Genomic DNA, 21,657 nt, shown 5'->3' on the forward strand with positions numbered 1-21,657 from the left:
CACCTGTACTTAAACTACTTTACTTAAACCTGTACTTAAATCTACTGATCAAACTTTTTTCCCCAGGCTCCGTCTCTCCTGACTATACCCCAACTTCTCTAATGGCAACTGAGACGATCCTGGTCCATGCTATTACTAAGGACCTGACACTATTGTTCTTTTATCCACGAATTTACCCTTGCTTTTTACAGCTGCCTTTTTTTTCCCTTTTCTAATCCCTTACCCAATCCATCAGCGTTATCTGCTCACCAGTATTGATATGTACTACATTTACAAGCATTGTGATAATATAATTAATGCAAAATTTTATATATGCTACACTTTACTTTAAAGCATGGCTATTGATTTTTGTGAATGCCGTTTATACACTGAGTTCTCTGCAAAGCTGAGTACTATACTGCACTAATGATAATGGTTACATGAATTAAGTTTGAACTTATACTAAATATAAGCAACTTTATATGTTAACGTAAGCATATTGCTAAATGATATTAAATGTTACTATATACTCTTATTGACAGCTAAAGCTCTCTTAAACTGAACTTACATGTGAAATTTTATGCACCCTGTTATGCAAGATGAGGCAAGACGTCATGCGGTTTCTCTGTTTCCTCCGCTTAACTAAGGTGTTTAACCACAAAGGCAGCAGATGTCTATTAATATCTTGTCTGACATTTACTGACATTTCCTAATATGTTCCATCATTTTGCACAGTGCATGGTGCACTTGCCTATTAACTTGCCTATTTTTTTGCACACTGTGCACAATGCACCTGCCACTCACTAATAAATCAACCTTACTACTACTACTATTAAACCCACTTTTCTATAATTGCTATTATTATTATTATTATTATTATTATTATTTATTATATTTATTATCAATATATTATAAACTGAACTATCTAAATTACTCACATAATCTGTTTTGATTGTTAATAGATAGTTAAACCATTTAATTAAAGACAGAAATGTGGTGTAACAGGTAATGTTGCTGCCTCACAGCTCCAGTGTTCCCAGTTGGTCCTGATTTGGGGTTTCTTTGTTTCATGTTGTCTTTGTGTTCACATGGGATTTCCTATGGAAAACATAAAAAAAAAAAACTATAAAAACATTTATAGTTTTCAGTTTACACACAAATACATACTCCAGAATTAGCTAATCCACAACATCCAACATCCTGTGGCAGATAGGGATGTACCATATTCATTCCAAAAAATAAAAGCATTGGCTGAGTTCGATTGATACAATTTTTGGGGTATTTTTAGTAACCACTTTATCCTGGTCAGAGTTGTTGAATTGTACACGATCACAGGGCACCATGCATACACATTCAAAGCTCTACTAAATGAAACCCAAAACATGTGATTGTGTTTTATGGCTGCTTTTAATGAACCAGAAGGTTTTTTTATGAATGTGGAGGAAGTAACTACAAATACTACATTTTCTATTGCAAAACCTTCAGATGTCTGCTAATACAATAGAAATATTTTTTTCTTTCAACAATAGAATAACCAAAAAAGGCATGTATACAAATTCACAAAGAAATTACTTTAAATCACCCAGAACACGAGATTCAGAAAAAGACTAAAATCAAATGATAGTTTAACAAAGTTCAAGATCTTTTCGTTCTTCCCTTTTAGTTTTATGGTTGTTTTTACTTTGTTTATTTTGTATGTTTGCACTTTAATATCCAAACTTGCATCTGCTTTCTAAAAACCATACAAATTAGTTAAGGCTATTGTAAGATTTCTATTGTTATTTTTTCCCAAAAATTGTTCTTACAGTTTTTCAGACTGTGATTTTTGCATCACAAAAGCCTGCCATTTTAACAGGAATTTTAAGACTTTTTTATATCAATTAAAACAGCTGTGAAATATAAATACAACAGAACTGTGTTACCCAATCAAAATTTTTACCACACATTACTTTCTCTTTGTGTATATTTGTGGCCCATATGACGCCACAGCTCACAAATCCTAGACTGCTGATTAGCATATACAGACCGTGGGTTGTGGCATAATTACTACAATTAGGCAAAACTGTTCTACTGATTTTGGGGATGTGTTCATCTGTTATGATTCTAGACTTGTAATTGATATTTACATGCCATCAGAATGCATGATGCTATCACATAGAAAAGATGGACAAGAGATGAAAATGTAAGTGATCATGAGACTTTAAAAATAAAACATTTGACAAGATGGTTGGGGACCCAACATAAACCAAAATAAAATTTACATGGCCATATAACCAAACAATGCTGAAAGCTGCAGTGCACACTTAAGAGTGCGGAGGACATTGAGACAGGGACCACTTGACATATGCATTATATGGAAATGTAGATGCTGTGTATTTTACTTTGTAGGTAAATCCTTAAACACACAGGAACCATCAGGTGAGAAATAAGTATGCATCCAAATAAATGCTATATTCTGATTAAAGATATGGATGGGATGCACAATAATTTGTTTATAAAACATTTATAATATTCTAATAATGAATGAAAAAAAAAATGTATAGAACAAATTCTATGCTGGGCTAATATTTTAGCTTCCATTTTGTCTGCATTGTCATCCTAGTTTGTATTAAGGCAGCTCTGTCTTACAATTGAGATGACCCTTATTATACCAGCTCATTCTTGTTCAGTTACTGATTGTTTTATCCTTCTTTTCCTTTTCCCTGGTTTCTTCCTTGTTTATAACTTTTCTTAATTTTATAATGCTAGTTCCTTTAATTTTCTTTGACATTCAAAGATGACACAAAAATGAATCATTCTAGTTTGTTTTTGTCTTAAATGCTTGTTTGTTTTACTCACCAGCACATTTAAGAAACACCATAAAAAAAGAGCAGCTTGATGTGAAGGTCAGTAGGTTTTCTGTAGAACAATAAACTGGCACTATTCCCAAAACTGCAACTAATGTAGCCATCTTCATGTCCATGGATCTCTGAAGAACAAAAGTTATGCTTCCTCTCTCTTTCTGTGCCAGAAAATCAGTCCATACTGCTCATGTCCATTTACTGCACAAGTGCTTTATGATGGCATGAAATGCCTGTAACGGTTAGAGCGCAAGCCAGTACTAAGAGAGGTTAAGTAAATGTGCCCAAAAATGGCTCGTCCATGGGATATCAGTGGGTTAATTTCCATCCATATTAAAAGGGAGCTTCAAGGTCCACAGATGAGCTCTCCACTTTAATCAATTTATAGTAAAAAATGCTTAAATGACAACAGCCGGACACATTAAACAATATATTGCAAGAAATAAGTGAAATGTTGAGTTTCCAGAGCTAGTGGTCCAACCTTAGGTGTAAGCTCTGCTCAAAATATACTTTAATATAGCTCTAATGTAGCTAGATTATTAATGCACCCCAGTACATGTACAATTTTGGGAACTGTACATGATTATTTCTTTCAGGTCAAGCACATATCTGAGATTTCTAAGTAGAAGAAGAGATTTCACGGTAACATAGCTGCATGTATCTATCTAAAGAAATTCACTACTGAGAATAATAGTGTCAATCACAAGGCCCTTTGGGAAATCAGTCCATACCATGCAAAGAACAACCTGCTCTCTAGCCATTAATAAGACCTCGCCATTTCGATTGCCTCTGTGTCTTTTGTCCTTGTCATTAATAAATAAAATTAATTTGCTTTTCAAATATAGTACAATGTAGTAAGAAGAAGCATATACGTGCATGTATAGTAATTGATAACATACATTTAACTGGTAGTGAGTATGATATAGTAAGTGAAGTACACTATTCTGTTGTATAACTACAGTTTACACAGAGTTCTGACGTGTGGGATTTAAGCATCAGAACTGCAAGGGTTTTCATCACTAAAATGTTTCCTAGCAACCAAACGATCTTTTACACCTCCTCAGAAATAACACATCTTAAGAAATTCTTAAACTGTAGAGCCAAGTGTGTGAGTATGGGTGTATGTTAGCCTGCATGCATGAGCAGATACAAAAATTGTAAAGTTGTAAATGTTAAAATTGTTTGTTCCAAGTTGTTATGTCCTCTGTCTAGAGCACGGGTGGCCAACCAGTCAAAAGACCAAGAGCCACATTTTTACTGTGTTACTGCAAAGAGCCACATCATACACATGGGCACACACGAACATCACCCATCCCTTCCACTCACACAAGATTTCAACAACGTCACTGAGGCATTTTTTAATGAAGTCCATTGCATGGCTTTTTAGCTTGTGTACTGTTCCAAACCAGTTAAAACTGTATCTGCTTTTCTGCCTGACTTTTCAAAGTGACCAACTTGTGTTTGTGAAGTTCAGTCCCTTTTGAAAATTCCTGGTTGATGTTAGCATGGAGTGTGAGCTGAAGTGGCGCTGAAGATTTGAAACTTGCTAATGATGCCTTACATAATGCAGAATGACTTGTCATTATGTTTAACAAAAAAAATATAAACTCTCCCACTCTGTTAAAAAAACGTTCTGTGTTCATCTTCATATTTTCGTTTTGCTGTGCATTTGTTCCTGCAAATTTTGAGAGCGAACTTGACACAAATTGTTTACTTAAAATTTAAGTTTTATCGCAATTTGTGTTTGTGTTTTTTTTTAATGTGCGTGTTCGCTTCTCTTGAGTTCATTAAGGTATTTTCATCAAATGCGCCTGTGCGTGAGATAAAAATACCGCAGAGTTTCCCAGTAGGGGCAAGATCATTTAAGTCTCAAAAATACCGTATTGAACTCAAACTCACTCACATAAAAAAAACACAAACACAAACTTCCATATGAACGTAAGAGCCGCATGAAACCAGGCAAAGAGCCGCATGCAGCTCGAGAGCCACGGGTTGGCCACCCCTGGTCTAGAGACATGCAAAAATTGTCTTCTAAAATTATTGATTTCAAAGTAAAAAACTCATGCAACTAGGCAAATCAGCTGATATATTTGTACAAATGGTTCTTTGTAAAGGTCCACAAATCCAAATTTGGATTTGTGAGGGTTCAATAAAAACATGATGAACCCTTTTTTTATTTGATTTTTTTGACAGTTTTCGACCATAAATCACAAACCTGGCAAACTAAGCAATGTTTTACAAACTAAAACGAGGTTTAATAGTCTTTAACAGAATACAAACAGCCAGGAAGTAGCCGTACCGGAAAACGGGTGTAGTCCGTAATAGAACCAGGAAACGGGTAAAGTCCATAGAATGGGTAGTCCATGTATGATCTCCAGAATGCACAGTTGAACAGACGATAAGTGAATGAGAGTGAGTGCCTTAAGTAAGGGGAGATGATGGGAAACAGTTAACGGTGATTTATAAGTGTGTGAGGCGCTGCGAGCGTGCTGGTGCTAAGGGAAGGCGTGTCCGGTGGTTCCCTGACAATACGTTTTTTCTTCAAACCCTTGAAAATTATATTTAAAAAATATAGCAGTGTAATATTAACCCTATACAGTAGTCCAAAAAAGCTTGCAAAAGAAAAACATTAAAATAATCAAATGTTATCTTTCTAATTTAGATTTACATTGGCTGCATCACAGATGAAAGTGGATAGCAACTGAATATCCCTGCCTGCTGTAGTGTTGTCAAATGGTAAAGAGATTTTTATTTTTTTAGTCCAGCCAGATAGACAGATGGCTATATATCTCAGATAATTAAATTTAAGTTCTAAGGCCAGAGCTAAATGGACACCATTGCAAATACATGTGGATCTTTTCTAAACTTTGACCACTAAATTGACAATTGCCTGCAATATCCTTGTATGCTGTAAAAGCAAGTTTTTCTTTTACTGGATCTAAAGGGTCTATGAAAATCAGTCCAAAAACTGGCAATAGGCAATATAGTTAGAAAAAGTTGTGTTAAATGTAAATAAAACTAGAATGCAATGATTTGCAAATCATATAAAGACTGGCTGCAACACGTCTGAAAAAGTGTAGGACAGGTCCATGTTTACCAAAGTGTAAACATGGAATGGTGTTTCATTCATGTCTGATACAGAATTCCAGCTGCTCAACAGTACTGGGTCTACTTTTCATATTTTTTGTTTCATGATGTAACTACAGACTGCCGACAGGCCATTCCAGCACTACATTCAGCATTGTTTTTGCTGAAATATGCAGGGCATTCCTTAAAAAAGACATTATTAGGATGGAAGCATATGTTGCCTTAAGTAAAAATTAAAGTACTTTTTAGTGCCTTTCTAAAAGTGCAAGCTGCCTGTTTTATAGGCATTATACGGGTCATACCATCAGAAATGCAGGCATTTACATTGTCAGATGGTCCCTCTTCTCTTTAGTCTGAAAAGATGGTGGCATTCCTAGAACATATTCACATTTGGCTTCTTCTTTGCATGATAAAGCTTTATCCTGTATTTGTAAATGAGGAAAATTACTGTGTGTCCTTGGAAGACATAAAAGTGATAGGAGCTTAGTCCCCACCCTGGTGGTTTTAGTCTCGGTATGAACTATGTAGATATATGGTTTAGCTTACACAATTGTAAACCATAGGTATAATAAAAGCTGGCTTCAAGTAAGTGGGTGTCAGTATGGCAGCCACCTGATGTGTGTTCATGTGAAGTAAATCATTAAAAAAAACCTCAGTTTTATTTCCCCCTGCAATACCCTGCCATACCATCAACATCTCCAGCCTGGCCCTAGAACATAAAAAATAAACAATTTTGAAGTACAAAAGACACATTCTTTCAAACTTTCCACATTTTAACAAATTCATACATATTTTTCACTACAATCTTAGTTAAGTTTTCTTTTAGGATCTTATTTCATAAGATAATCATCTCTATACCTAAAAGGTAATTTCCACGGTTTTGTCTTTGAGAGCGTCTAAGCTCTGAAACACTTTCAAGGTCTGAAATGTCAGCATCATCTGACACTTTTTGTATTTCCAATTACCTTCTGGAATTCCATCTTGTGCTACTTTTCCCTGTTCTTGCACTACACTCAGTCTTAGTTCTACAACATTGTTTCCACCTCTATTACCTCTTTACCCATATTCTGTCTATTCTGTCTATATTCTGGTGGGGAAAAAAACACAATATCTGGGAATTTTGTTTCAGAATCTGACACATCTCTGTTTTCAGGTCGGTATGTGATTTTATGTGGTGTAGTAAATGGCGATAAGGGAAATGTGCAGTGACGAAGTTGGTCTCTGTGTACTACCCTAGATAGACCCCCCTTTTCAGGATTGACAGTGAATACAGGTTTGTCTAAATGATTCTGCTTAAGTTTTTCACAGTTTCCTAGAATAGCAAAGTCTACTTAAGGTGGTAGAGCATTCTGATATTTAGCTCCTAATCTTTGGAATAGCCTTCCTGACAGTGTTCAGGGCTCAGACACACTCTCCCAGTTTAAGTGCAGATTAAAAACATGTCTTTTTAGCGAGTCTAACAAATAACACATAACATTGTGTTCCAGTACATCTGATCAAATGCACATCATCAACTTGTGCTTTTTAATATTATAAACAGCAGCTACGCTAATTCTTCTCCAATGCTTCTCTTTCTCTACCCATCCCGAGGCATCCTTAGGTTGCACCAGCTCCAGTCACATCTCACCTCATTAAGATTATGGACCTTTAAAGAAGTAAATGCAGACACCGCAAACATCCCAAACCATCTAGAGACGTACCAGTGCCGTTTGGATTTCCCTTCATGTAGAGTTTGGACATTGGACCTCTTTGAGTGCTTAAAGGCGCTGGCATAGAGAAGCTAGTGTTGGATCTATATTGATCTCAAATGTTGAGCTATTTTATGAGTTGCTCAGTAGCTCCTGGTTCTAAAACATCAACTGACTCTATAAGACTGTAGAAAGGACATTACTCACAATCTTACATTTTGGTGCTTATGTTAGTTTTTACTCTGTGGTGGTTAGTATTGTTTTTAAGAATTATAATCACACTCTTGATATCACCCAAATGAGGATGTGTTCCCCTTTTAAGTTTGGATCCTCTCAAGGTTTCTTCCTCATAATATCTAGTTTGTCCTTGCCACAGTCGCCCCAGGCTTGCTCATCAGAGATAAAAAAACATCATTCACTTTAATTCTGTAAAGCTGTTTTAAGACAATGTCCATTGTGAAAGCGCTAAAGAAAAAACTTGACATGACTTGGCTTGTCAAGTTTGTGTATGTGTATGACAAGCGCTTCATAGGACTTGCGTTCATACACTCTCTTTCGTCTTTTAAAGGCTTCCTGTGCAACTGTGTTCACAACTTCTACGGCAGTCTTCAGTCGGCTCTGGTGACTCTTCACCCAATCATGCAAGTTCTCTGCATTGTTCTCCTCCAAATTCTTCCCACCCAGGTCATCTAAGGAAGGCACATATCCCTCTCAATCATCAAGTAAAAAGGAGAATAGCAAGTGGAGGTGGTTGTATATCATGCATTGTGCAGTTAAACCTCTCACATTGAGAGTTTCCTTAAGGATAATAGGGACTTGTATGGCTCTTCCTGATACCATATGCTTTACAGAGTTCCCTGATCAAAATGCTGAAGATCTGGGCAACCATTGTAGATTAACCAATGTCTGATGAGGGGCGGTATTCACTGTTTGGTTCTTGGTTGGGACAGCAACTGCAAACCGAGGGAACATGTCAGTCAGGACAAGTACATTTCCATACCCCACGAAGGACATTTAAAGCTGGTGTAGTCCTTGGCCAGAACTTCCATTGGAGCTGCATGTCATTGGGGCTCGGGGTTTTTGGAAAGACATCTTTTGCAAGAGTACATCTTTTACACTGTTCTATCCACTCTTGTACATCTTCAGACATGCTGGGCCAATAGTAGTTCCATCTCATCAATGTCAAGTCAAGTCAAGTCAAGTCAAGAAGCTTTTATTGTCATTTCAACCATATATAGCTGATGCAGTATACAGTGAAATGAAACAACGTTTCTCCTGAACCCAGGTGCTACATAAAACAACATAAAACAACAGTCACAGAACAGAAGAACACAGGGCCAGGAACTAAGATCCTCACCACATAAAGTGCATGTGTGCAACTGGTGCAAACAGTGCAAGAGACAACACAAGACAGTGCAAGACAACACAGGACAGTGCAGGACAATACACAATACACAAAATATAAAAATAAAAGCAGCAGTAGCTCCGCCAGTAAAACCTGTCGTGACAGGATAAGGTGCACAGTAGCAGAAATGTAAACAAATATAAACAGAATTTTGCAATTCTATAATAGTGTAAAAAATATGGTAGCAGCAATCAAGATAAAGTGATCAGTGACCAAGGGATTAACAGAATATTGTGCAAATAGAGCAAGTCCCGGAGATCAGCAACAAACGGCATGTAAACATTATGCTATAATGAGAGGTGTGAATGGTGCTGAAACCTGGGTGTGTGAAGTGTATGTGTGTTGAGTCCGGTTGTACAGATCAGTCACTCAGTTGTGTGTAAGTGTGTGTGTGTGTGTGTGTGTGTGTGTGTGTGTGTGTGTGTGTGTGTGTGTGAGAGAGAGAGAGTTCAGTCCAGATGTTTGTTCAGGAGATTAATGAATGTCAAAGTACTCTTCCATCAAAAATGACCTCCATGTTCATGTTGAGAGTCAGAAGTTAACACAGACATGAGGGATCTCTGGCATAAGACACGACCCAGACCACCATCATCAACAAACCTGAGCGGTACACTGATTTTTACACTTACTAGTCCTTAGTCCTTAGCCCTGTGTTTTCTGTTTGTGTGATTGTTGTTGTATGTAGCATCAGGGTTCAGGAGGAACGTTGTTTCATTTCACTGTGTACTGCGTCAGCTATATATGGTTTAAATGACAATAAAAGCTTCTTGACTTGACTTGACTCTTGACTTGAACGTGTGAGGGGACATCACTCCATGGTGCAACTGAAGCTGTTCAAATTCTCTGCAAAGCTTTCTTAACTCTAGAAACCTACTTTGCTGTCCTGCTTGGCTCGGTTTAAAATTTTTGGATATGGCAAGGTATATGAGCCCTATCAAGGGATCACGTCTATGCAACCCCTTAATTTTATCCCAGTTGTAACCGTTAACTGTTTTTTTTTCCTTAATGCTTTTACAGCCACTTTAACATAAAGTCTTTTTTCCTGCTTGGTCTCTTGAGCAGGCCACAGGATGCACGCACTTCCTAAGTTCATCCCGATGAAATCCTTCTCTGTTAAAAATATAAATCCTTATTTTGTTTAGGGTGTTCTCCATAGGGAAGTCTTGAAAGGGCATCAGCATTGGTGTTCAGTCATCCAGGCTTACACAGAACCTCTAAATCAACCTCTTTTCCTACTCCTTGGCGGCTCCATCCTCATTGATATAACCCATGTCCCTCCTCTGAATATGTCAAACCATCTCAATCTCGCTTCCCTCACCTTGTCTCCAAAACGTCCTACATGCGCTGTCATTCTAATAAACTAATTTCTAATCCTGTCCTTCGAACTCTGCCATTTTTTAGCTTATAGGCCTGGGACTGGTGATACTCAGAAAAGTTAACACACTGTCCAATTCGATCTTGTTTGTTATGCCAAATGTATCAAGACTATAAGTCCTGCCTTGTTGGGGAAATTACTGTGTGTCCTTTTAAGACCTAAAAGTGATAGGATCTTAGGCCCCATCCCGGTGCTTTTAGTCTCGGTATTAACTATGTAGATATATGGTTTAGCTTACACTTTTGCTGTTAGGCGTGGCACGGAGGCGGAAGCCGGAGTAACGGCAAACAGAAACTTTATTAGAACCAAGGCAGAGCCAACACAAAACCCCCGTGCAGTTCGGGACAATCCGGCAAACGGCAGTTCAATTATATTACCCACGGTGCGTTATGGAGGAAGCGCGGCACGGAGGGAAGCGACGGGGAAGCGTCGGTAGTCCGAGGTGCGCTGGGGAAGCCAAACGCGGCCGTGGAGTGAGCGAGGAGTCCGGGCGAAGAAGGCACGCAGCGGGAGAAGCACATAAGCGAATACTCAGCAGGAACCTGCACGACCACGCATGAACGTCTAATAACGGACCCGGAATGTGGGTGAGTGAGTGGTTTATATGGTGGCAGGAAATGAGAGGATAATGTGCTTCAGCTGTGTGCGATTTGCGCTGCGTGCTTGGGAGCGCGCAGCGGCAAAGGCAGCCTCTGAAGGAGGCGTGGCAGGCGGATTCCTGACAATTGTAAAGCATAGGAATAAGAAAAGTAGGCTTGTTCTCTTGAAAGGATTGGCTCAAGTTGAAGGAAAATATAAAAATAAATCAAATAATTAATAAAAAGTTCTCTTAAGTTTTTCTTTAGCTTTGGATAAGCCGTTCATAATATTTAACTTCTCCATACACAAGTTTTCCAGTATTTAATTCAACATCAGAACACACAAATTAATTTTTAAACAGCACAGGATGTCTCAAACAAACTGTGCATCATGTAGATGACTCTTACAGTTGAATTCAAATGATGCACTTTCAATTAAATCTTAAATAACTCTTGACTTAATTCAAACAACTCTTATGAATCAACGCATTATTCAGTTCTCTCACCAACCCAATTAAATTACTTTGCTCAGGCTCATAGTTCAGTTCAATCAGTTAAGAATTTGTGTGTGTGTGTGTGTGTGTGTGTGTGTGTGTGTGTGCATGCAAAAAATGTTTGTATCAGTCTGTAGCAACAATGAGTGTGATGAGATGACTTGTGATGACTTGTGGTAGTGAAATGAACAGTTCGGGTATTACAGTGAGGAAATGTCTTCCGGATGGCAAGGTAAGAGTAAAAAAGAAAAAAACAAGCAAAAGCTCAGCACTGTCCTGAAAAACTAAGGAACTTTCCCTGAACCCTGTCTTTGAGACAAGTGCCTCCCAAAAGCAAAACTGATCATAGGCGATGAACGGTCTCTACAAAAATGCAAAAAAATATATGTACTCAGAGAGAGAGAGAGAGAGAGAGGGAAAAAAATTAAACACGGTTCATCTACCTGTTTTCACACACTAACAATTGCACTTAATTATGTGCGGGAAGAAACCAATGTCTCTCAATTTAAAACACAGTTAATAAATGACTCTGAGAAGCAATGAAACTCTCAAAATGGTATAAACAAGGCAAAGACAACAGTGAAAACTCTGTTCAATAATGCAATCAGCCGAACTTACTCAAAACTACATCTCCAGTCTCACACGATGGAGTTAGTGTTCACTCAAACTCAAATTAACTGTGTATTACTATCTTTCTTTGCGTTTTCTGCTGCAAAACTATTGACCTCCAACACAGCAACCATGGCACATCTTCCTCGTAACACTGCCCTCTCTACTTTTTTAACAATATGTCTTTTCATCTTCCGCGAACATACTGAAAACAGGGCAGCCCACTAAAATACAAATCCCCTAAAAAAATACCTCTGTTACACACTATTTATTTTACCCTTGTTACTTGTGCATAGTGATTTCACAATGAATTTTATGTTGAGGAATACTTTCTTCCCGCTTCTCCCTTTAGGGGTCGCCACAGCGGATCCTGGGCATGTTTGATTTGGCACGTTTTTACACTGGATGCCCTTCCTAACGCAACCCTCCCCATTTATCCGGGCTTGGGACCGGCACTGACAGTGGCTGGGTTATGTTGAGGAATAATGGTCTAAAATTGTTCCACAATTGTAAGATGCTGATTTTTGCAGATTTATGAATCAATGCCTTTTTTGAGACATTTTGCAGTGATCAACTTCAAAATGACCTTATTTTTTCTATACAGTTACACATTTCATCACTTTGATGAAATGTGTAACTGTATAGAAAAAATAAGGTCATTTTGAAGTTGATCACTGCAAAATGTCCCAAACCAGCATAAGTCCCAAACATTTGATATGTTTTCTATGTTCTATTGTAAATAAATATGGTTTTATGACATTGGCAAATCATTGTATTCTGTTTTTATTTACCGCAATTTCCGGACTATTAAGCGCACCCAAATATAAGCCACACCCACTGAATTTTACAATGATTTTTATTTTATACATAAATAAGCCGCACCTGTCTATAAGCCACAGGTGTTGACACTGAAACTTATAACCTTTACACAGGCTTTAACGAAAGACAGTGACTGTAACCCGGTGTAACGGGTAAAATATGTTGTGGCTCCTTTAAGAGCAGAGCGGCATTTTGAGAATAGGCTGCCGCCTCATTTTTCCAGCATTATTGCATGTGTGCAAGACCGAGGAATATGTCCTTATTATTTTCTGATGCTTATTTCTAAGTTTCTTTGACTAACCCGTAACGCTGTTGCCAAGAAAAAAAAAAGCCTTACTCAACGCGTTACAACGGTTTGTATCTAAACAGTAGCCTACCAAGAAAGTAATTGTTCACTGTCTTCCCTCCTTCTTTTTACAACAGTTTCTCTCGAGAGTTTAAAATCACCATCAGTGAAGCTTTTCTCCCGATGCCGTGCAGCTCAGCACACAGGTGAAGTGCATTTTTTCATGCCTGGTTGTTTTCAGCGTGACGAATGATTCGCATTTCCTGTAGACAATCCGAGTGAGTGGCAGGTCAAACGTCAGAGGAACCTCATCGATATTTATGATGTGGTGCAGGCCCGATTCAGTGGGAGCACATCTGATTTAATATAAAGAGTTTCATTGGTTCACCTATTGAACACCTTCACCACAGCAGATGTCTGCGCAGAGCCCACAACATCATCAAGGACTCTTCACATCCCAGTCATAAAATGTTTAACCTCCTTCCATCACGAAGGAGATACAGGAACTTATGCACCAGAACCAGCAGGTTCAGGGACAGCTTTTTTCCATCCACCATCACATTACTGAACTCTACACTACACCGCTAATCACTACAAAACAAACACAAACAAAAGACTGTATATAACCTCTGTACAATACATGTTCATACTACATATTATATCTTTTCACTCCTAATTACATCTGCACTTTTTATATCTGTATGTATCTTTATCATTACTGTACATTCTGCCCAACATTTCACATTTATTTGTGTATATAATGTATGTGTATGTATATATATATATATATGTATATATATATATATATATATATATATATATATATATATATATATATATATATATATATATATATATATATATATTTTTATATATATATATATATAGCAGACTGTTTATTCAGCTTGCTACTCCTTAAATGCCATAATCTTGTGATCTGTAACCTTTCATTTCTGCACATTTTTCTTAATTACTGTACGCCTTTATATTTATTCACTGTACTCTTGAATGTCCACACATCTCTGCACTGAAATAGCCTTTATATTTATTCACTGTATATACTTTCATATATATATATACCACTTGCTGTAAATATGCTAGATAGTTATCTGCACTGAATTAGGGTTGTACACACGCGTCATGTTAAAAGGATAATATTTGTATGCTGCTCGTTTAGGCATTCTCAACCAACCATATGGGAGTAGCACAATGTATAGTATAAAATTACTGTATGCAGATATGGGTCAAGATGTGTAGTTATTGTTTACATCAAAAATATGAATAGGAAGAAAATGTAATCCCAGTGGTATTTTAGTAGTCCAAGATGGTCTTGTTTTATTTTTATTAAGAAGGTATTTTGAAAACTGCTAATCTCCTGGTATTTTCACATGCTATAGTCTCAGTGGACAAACTTTAAGGAATGGTTACAAGAGCAGACCACAATGAGGTCCACTTTTGTCATCCAATACTGGAAAAAATATGATGTTTATCATGTTGTGTGTATTGAGATAAATTTCTGCTAAAATTTTTCTAAAAAGGGGTTGCTTTAATTACTGTAGCTCAGTCCAGTCTGGCCAGTCCTTCTTGTCTTCTGTCATTAAAAAGACATCCCTGGAGATCAGCTTTTGAAATACTCAATCCAGCCATTCCGTCATCAAATATGCCCAGGTCAAAGCCACTGAGAATTATTGTAAGAACACATTATTCTAATGTTTGCCATGAACATTACTGAAGCTCTTGACCTGTGTCTACATGATTTTATGCAGCCAAATATTTGACTGTTTAAATAACTACATAGAAGAGTAGGTATGCCGATGTTCATATTATAAATCTCTGGTAATCTCTATACCGCCACTATATGGTTAAGGGAACAGTATGTGGAAACCTGTCCCTCACACACGTGCTTCTTTCCCAAACTGTTCCACAAAGATGAAAGCACACATTAGTACAGTACATAATTTATTTTTATACTGTAGCATTAAGATTTCCCCTTATTAAAACTAATGGAACCAAACATGTTTCAGCATGACAATGGCTCTGTGATTTCAAGACAATTCTGGAGACATGATTCACCAAGCTTGGTGTGCAACAAATCAAGTGAACCACTCATTTCATCTCACTCAATTGAGTTCTGACCTCAACTCAATGAACATCTTTGGGATTAATAGAAATGTTCAAATTCTCATTCAAAATATGTGTGCAATATATTTACAGTTAGCATCTTACCTGACTCATGTACTTGACCTTCCAAAAATATTACCAGAAGAGTGAAGGCATTATAACAGCATACTGGGAATTAAATCTGAACTTAGTTAAACAATCAAACTTATTTTCTGAAATCTGACCTAGTAAGTCACTCATCTTATCTTATGCAACACAATCACTACAAATTATCACATTCAATCATGAACCACAAAGCAAGACTTATGTCAAATTTCTTATTTATATTTAAAATATTCATCCACACAGCCAGTCTGATAAATTGCTGTCCAATCAAAGTCTGTCACATATATCTGTACATCAACTGGGTAGGCGATCCCGGGCATCACTCTGAGGGTCAGCATTTAATTTGTAAACAGATCTAAATGAGGCAAATTTATGTCATTTAGCTGCAGGGGCTGTGAAATGTTGAAGATTTATGTCTGATGTGCCGATACTATGATACTATTAATAATCTTTTGAAAAGCATTTGTAATGGATAACGGGTTTGAAATAACTGGATGGCTGTTTAGTGATGGATGAATCGCCTTCTGATAAAAGCTGACTTGGAGAAAGTGACTTACTCTTTTCTTTTCATGAACTGAATCTCTGTATTACATAATAACCAATTAATAAAATAGATTATACAATCTAAATTCCTGATTAAGTTGTATATTTGTTCAGTTGTGTGTGTGTGTGTGTGTGTGTGTGTGTGTGTGTGTGTGGAGAGGGGGCACCAACCTACCTTCAATTGACTTTTCGACTCAAAAGATTTGACCTAACTTGACCATTATGGCTACTACAAAAAAAAAAGCACAAGTTGTGATGGCAGATGCTAAAGCTGACCTGTGCATTCATCCTGTTGAAATAAACCAGACAACAGCCACTGATTTCTTCTGAGGACAGTAGACCCCTTTGGTGTGAGACCTTCTTCCTCCTGAATGCTAATAAGATCCAGCTCGCTTTCTTCAACGCTTGATTCTTTCCTGCTAGCATCTTCCTCTTTTAAATGGGCAAATCAGCAAGAAGCCCTCAATAAGTCTATTTGGAAGCAGCTGCTGTGTAATTGGATTTGTTATTAGTTGAACTGTCAGTAAATTAAAAATTGATCTTGGGGAACCGTTTGGAAAAAAGGCGAGACTACCTTCGGGCTCAGAAGTGCGAAGGAGCGCTGCAAATAGATCGTGAATAATTTCTCAAAGATATCTTCTAGAACCAAGACATTGAGAACAGCCATTGCTACACACATACCAACAAGTTTATCACACACACACATCAAACACACACACAAATCTACACACAAAAATGTTAATTTACTGGCACCTAGAGGGTAATTTCTCTTCAGAACACTTGTCATTGTTGACGCTAACAGTGTGCCACTTTTCAAGCCTTTGCCGATAAAGTCATTACACCACATGTGCATACATTACCAACTAATTAGCACACATTAACAACTAATTAGCACTACTTGCCATTTAGAGAAAATTAAACAGTTCAAGACCATTTAGCCATGAGCTAAATACCCACCAGCATCTCACAACCAACACTCTTCTTTACAAATATAATTTCAACATACAATATTTGTTACACTATATTATTTTTATGTAGTGACATGACAAGATACCTTGTCATGTAATTAAATGCTTTTTTCTGTTCAGTAATGAGCTAAAAATTTGCATAATCTGCATAGTGTAATTAGGAGTCATGGGAATCTTTGGCAGCTTTGGGCAAACTGTTTCTCAGTTTTTTTTATCCAGAAGAGTATCTAAAAGCAACCTGTGTCATTTAAAGTGTTTGAGACTAAGAACATAGCATAGCCAAATATCAAGAATATTATTTGCCATAAAACAAGAGGAAAAAAATACAACTTACATTGACTATTTTTTACCATCATGTGTATAACTCTTTGATTTGTCCCATTTTACCTAGAAACAAACAACAAAACATTTGATTACCAAGTTTTGATGGCACCTCATCAGGGCTTGAGTGTCCCTTAGTCTCAAAATCGTAACTATAATCATGAGGATTAGCTGTGTTTGGCTCCTTAGTTCACCCTTCAGCACTTCTTCTCCTTCTTTCAGGATTCTACTGAGATTATGTGTAATAAACGGTGACTGACTGATGATCTGCAGGCAAGAGTAATGAAAGCATTAATGTGTATATATTTCCCATTTCCTAGAAGCGACTGCATGTCCATTTTTGATTACCAAGTTTACCATAGTAAACAAAAACTGTCACAAAAACTATCAGTGGAAAAATATTTTTTGTAAGCAAAAACAAGCAAATAATTGACATGATTTAAGTTCCAGTGAAATTAACTGCAAATACATGTTAAATGCTATTGGTCATGATAAGGAAGTGCTCAGAATTTTTTTTTTCTGATGTTTAATTATTTCTGAAATTAAACTAAAACATTAATAAAATCAAATAAACAAGAAATGCTTTTAAAAGATAATATAATCAAACTTTTTATGCACAATTGATCTAACTGAAACTAAAATGGTCACTTGATCACACACATCTGTTTCCTGGTTCATTGTTAATGAGCACATGTAATCTAACATTACACTTCACTATTTGTCTTGCATTTGTTGTTCATGGTTGTACTTGTTCATGTTCATGTTTAGGGTTTCAGTTTCTTGTTCATGCATTTACTGATTTTATATTTTGTTTGTAAGTTTGCTAATTCTATATAAATATTTGCCTTTTCCTCACACTAGGTGACAATATGTTACAATATGGCAACATGTCCTTGGATTTGATTGGTAAATCTATGTACAGTATGTTTGTAAATATTTAATTTAAAGTCAAAGACCATTTTGACATCTTGTACAATGAAAAACCAAATTAAAGGTGATTGCTGATGCTTAAATGCATGAATAGATTAACAGAAGCTCACACAAGTGACACCAACCCCAGATCACAGCTACTCCCTGTCAACACATTGGAGACAAACAAATGCATGTGCGCCACGCTGCCAAAACTTTGTGTCAGGCTGCTCATGATGAGAAGCACAAAAGAGCTGCCTCGTCATGCTGTATTTGAAGGTCACTGTTGCCATACACAGTTAGTTTGGGAGCTATAAACTGTTCTGGTGACAGTTCATTAACTTTTAGCCATAAGTACTTTCTGATGGCTGTTGATACCAGAATGCCTTCTAAAATAGTAGTAGGAATAATAATAATAATGATAATAATAATAATAATAATAATAATAATAATAATAATAGTTATTTATAATGAGCTTTTCACCATAAACAAGAAATCTGGAGCTCCCTGCAAAAGTATTGGAACAGCAAATTTGTTTAGTTTGTCTGTTTGTTATTTTGGTTATTTGATTATTATATGGTTATATATATATATATATATATATATATATATATATATATATATATATATATATATATATATATATATAAATAATCAATTGCACTATAGATCAGATCAGAATTTCAGCTAATTGTTTTGCTAGTGTTAGGCGAGTGACTGAGGCGGAAGCCGAAGCACCGAAAACAAGGAAGCTTAAATGGAGAACTTGCAGCAAAACACATAGACACCAACGAAAACAATAACAGACGCAGAAGTGGGGTGAGCGAGGGGGTTATATGGGCATGATAAACGAGAGGCAGGTGTTCAGAATCAGTAGGATGGTGATGAGCTCCGAGCGGACGGGGCACGCGCAGGAGAAGAAGCAGGGTGTACCCTGACACCACCCAGTCCCCCAGGGGCAGCACCAGATGACCTGACCCGGCGACGAGGACGGCCCCTCGCCCGGGGTGCCGGGCAGCGTGATTGTGAAGCGTGGAACTCCGCCAGCAGAGCAGGATCCAGCACGTCCCGCCGGGCCACCCACGTCCGCTCTTCTGGACCATACCCATCCCAATCCACCAGGTACTCAAGGCGACCCCCGCGCCGCCTAGAGTCCAGGACCTCCTTTACCGCGTAGACACCGGGCTGGTCCACGACTTCCGGCTGGGCGGTCGCTGCGGGGTCACCTGGAGGGCGAAAGACAGGAGAGGCACAAGGTTTGAGCAAGGACACATGGAAAGTAAGGTGAATATGGTACCTCGGTGGCAGTTCCAGCCGGTAGGACAGGTCGTTGACCTGGTCGGCGACCCGAAAGGGCCCGATGAACCGGGGGTTTAGCTTGCAGCAGGGCAGCTTCAGCTTCAGGTCCCTGGTAGACAACCACACCAGATCCCCGGGACAGAAGTGCGGAGAGTCCAACCGTGCCGGCGGGTGGTGCGGAGGGCCCGACGCAGCTGAGTGTGTGCTGACTCCCAGATTCTACTGCTCTCCCGGAACCAGTAATCCACCACCAGGGGAACAGGGGCGGCTAGAACCCCAGCACACACTGGAATGGGGTGAGTCCCGTCGTGTCCTGGCGAAGCAAGTTCTGAGCGTATTCCGCCCACGGCAAGAACCGACACCACTCTCCTTGGTCCTGGCCGCAATAGGTCCTCAGATAGCGACTCAGCTCTTGGATCTTTCGCTCGGCCTGGCCACTGGACTGTGGGTGGTACCCCGATGTTAGGTTAACTGAGACTCCCAGGAGTTTGAAGAATGCTCTCCAGACCCGAGACGTGAACTGGGGACCCCAGTCCGAGACGATCTCCTCAGGGAGTCCGTAGTTCCGGAAGACGTGATGGAACAGTGCTTCCGCGGTCTCGAGGGCGGTAGGCAGGCTCTTCAGGGGCACAAAGCGGCAGGCCTTGGAGAAACGGTCCACCACCACCAGGATGCAAGTGTTCCCCTCCGACGGGGGCAGATCCGTCACAAAGTCGATGCCCAGGTGAGACACGTCCTTCTGGACACCCCGCAGGCGTGACCTCATGGAGGGATGCCGCGCGTATTTCTCGGTTGATATTCCAAACGATGGGCCCCAGGATGAGTGCAGGAGGAATGATTGGTCTTGGGTCACTGGGTTCGTCCGGCCCGTACATCCGAGATAGCGCGTCGGCTTTGCCGTTCAGTGCACCTGCACGGTAAGTGATGTGAAACCGGAACGTGGTGAAAAAGAGGGCCCAGCGTGCCTGTCGTAAGTTGGGTCTCCGTGCCTCCTGTAGATACTGGAGGTTCTTGTGATCGGTGACCACAGTGAACATGTCGTAGTTTTGTTCGGTGGAGAGCTTGTGGGAGAAGAAGGCACATGGGTGGAGCTGTGCCGGGGTTCCTGATCGCTGGGAGAGAGTGGCCCCCACCCCGGTTGATGAGGCGTTGACCTCAACCACAAAGGGCTTCTGGGGGTCTGGGTGACGTAGAACAGGAGCGCTACAGAAACGCGTGCGGAGCTCTTGAAAGGCCTCCTGAGCCTTCTCGGTCCATTTCAAGGTTCGAGCCCTACCCCAAGGAGCGAGGTGAGGGGGGCTAGTATCCGGCTGTACCCCTGGATGAACCGGCGGTAGAAGTTTGCGAAGCCCAGGAAACGCTGGAGCTCCTTGATCGATTCTGGAACGGGCCACTCTCTCGCTGCCTTCACCTTCCTCTCGTCCATCTGGATCCCCTTGGCACTGATGATGTAACCCAGGAAGTGGATTGATGGGCGGTGGAACTCGCACCTCGAGAGGTTTAGGAAGAGTTGGTGAGAACGGAGCACTTTCAGGACGGCGCGCACGTGTCCCAGATGTTCCTCCAGGTTCCGGGAATAGATCAAGATGTCATCTATGTAGACCATAACGAACCTCTGGAGATAGGGCCGAAGTACCTCGTTCATGAACCCCTGGAAGACCGCTGGAGAGATGGAAAGACCATACGGCATGACCCGGTATTCATATTGCCCCGAGGGTGTGACCAGGTTGTAAGCACTCCGAAGATCGAGCTTGGTGAAGACCCTCGCCTCCCTCAGGTCCTCCAGAGCAGCAGGCACGAGTGGGAGTGGGTATGGAAGAGGTGCGATCTGGGAGTTCAGCTGTCGATAGTCGATGCAGGGACGAAGACCTCCGTCCTTCTTTCCCACGAAGAAGAAGCTTGAGGCTGCTGGGGAGGATGAATGTCTGATAAATCCCTGCTGGAGAGCCTGCTGGATGTATTCCTCCATTGCCCGATGTTCAGGAGCGGACAACGGGTACACACGGCCCTTGGGTAGCTTAGCACCGGAGAGGAGGTCGATGCAGCAGTCCCAAGGTCGATGAGGGGGGAGACGGGTGGCGGCCTGGGTACTGAACACATCCTCGAAGGCCTGATACTCCTCAGGGATCTCCACCTGGGTCGTGATGGTGGCTTCCTCCACCCGGGTGGCACCAATCACCGCTTCCTGGGCCCGCGTCGGAAGTTGAGCGAGACAGTGCTCCTTACAGTGG

General features: G+C 39.6%; 1 protein-coding gene across 1 annotated transcript in view; it reads right to left on the bottom strand.

Annotated features, from left to right (window-relative positions):
• Positions 1-1,026: 1,026 nt before the first annotated feature.
• The window catches only part of insyn2ab (inhibitory synaptic factor 2Ab), a 104,490-nt gene continuing 83,859 nt past the window's right edge, over positions 1,027-21,657 (bottom strand). Inside the window, exon 4 of the mRNA XM_046855003.1 lies at positions 1,027-1,077. Within this exon, the coding sequence (XP_046710959.1) occupies positions 1,047-1,077 (31 nt within the window). The 3' untranslated portion in view covers positions 1,027-1,046. The remainder of the gene's footprint in view (positions 1,078-21,657) is intronic.

This window comes from Silurus meridionalis, chromosome 8, assembly GCF_014805685.1.
Source record: "Silurus meridionalis isolate SWU-2019-XX chromosome 8, ASM1480568v1, whole genome shotgun sequence".
NCBI classification, from domain to species: domain Eukaryota; kingdom Metazoa; phylum Chordata; class Actinopteri; order Siluriformes; family Siluridae; genus Silurus; species Silurus meridionalis.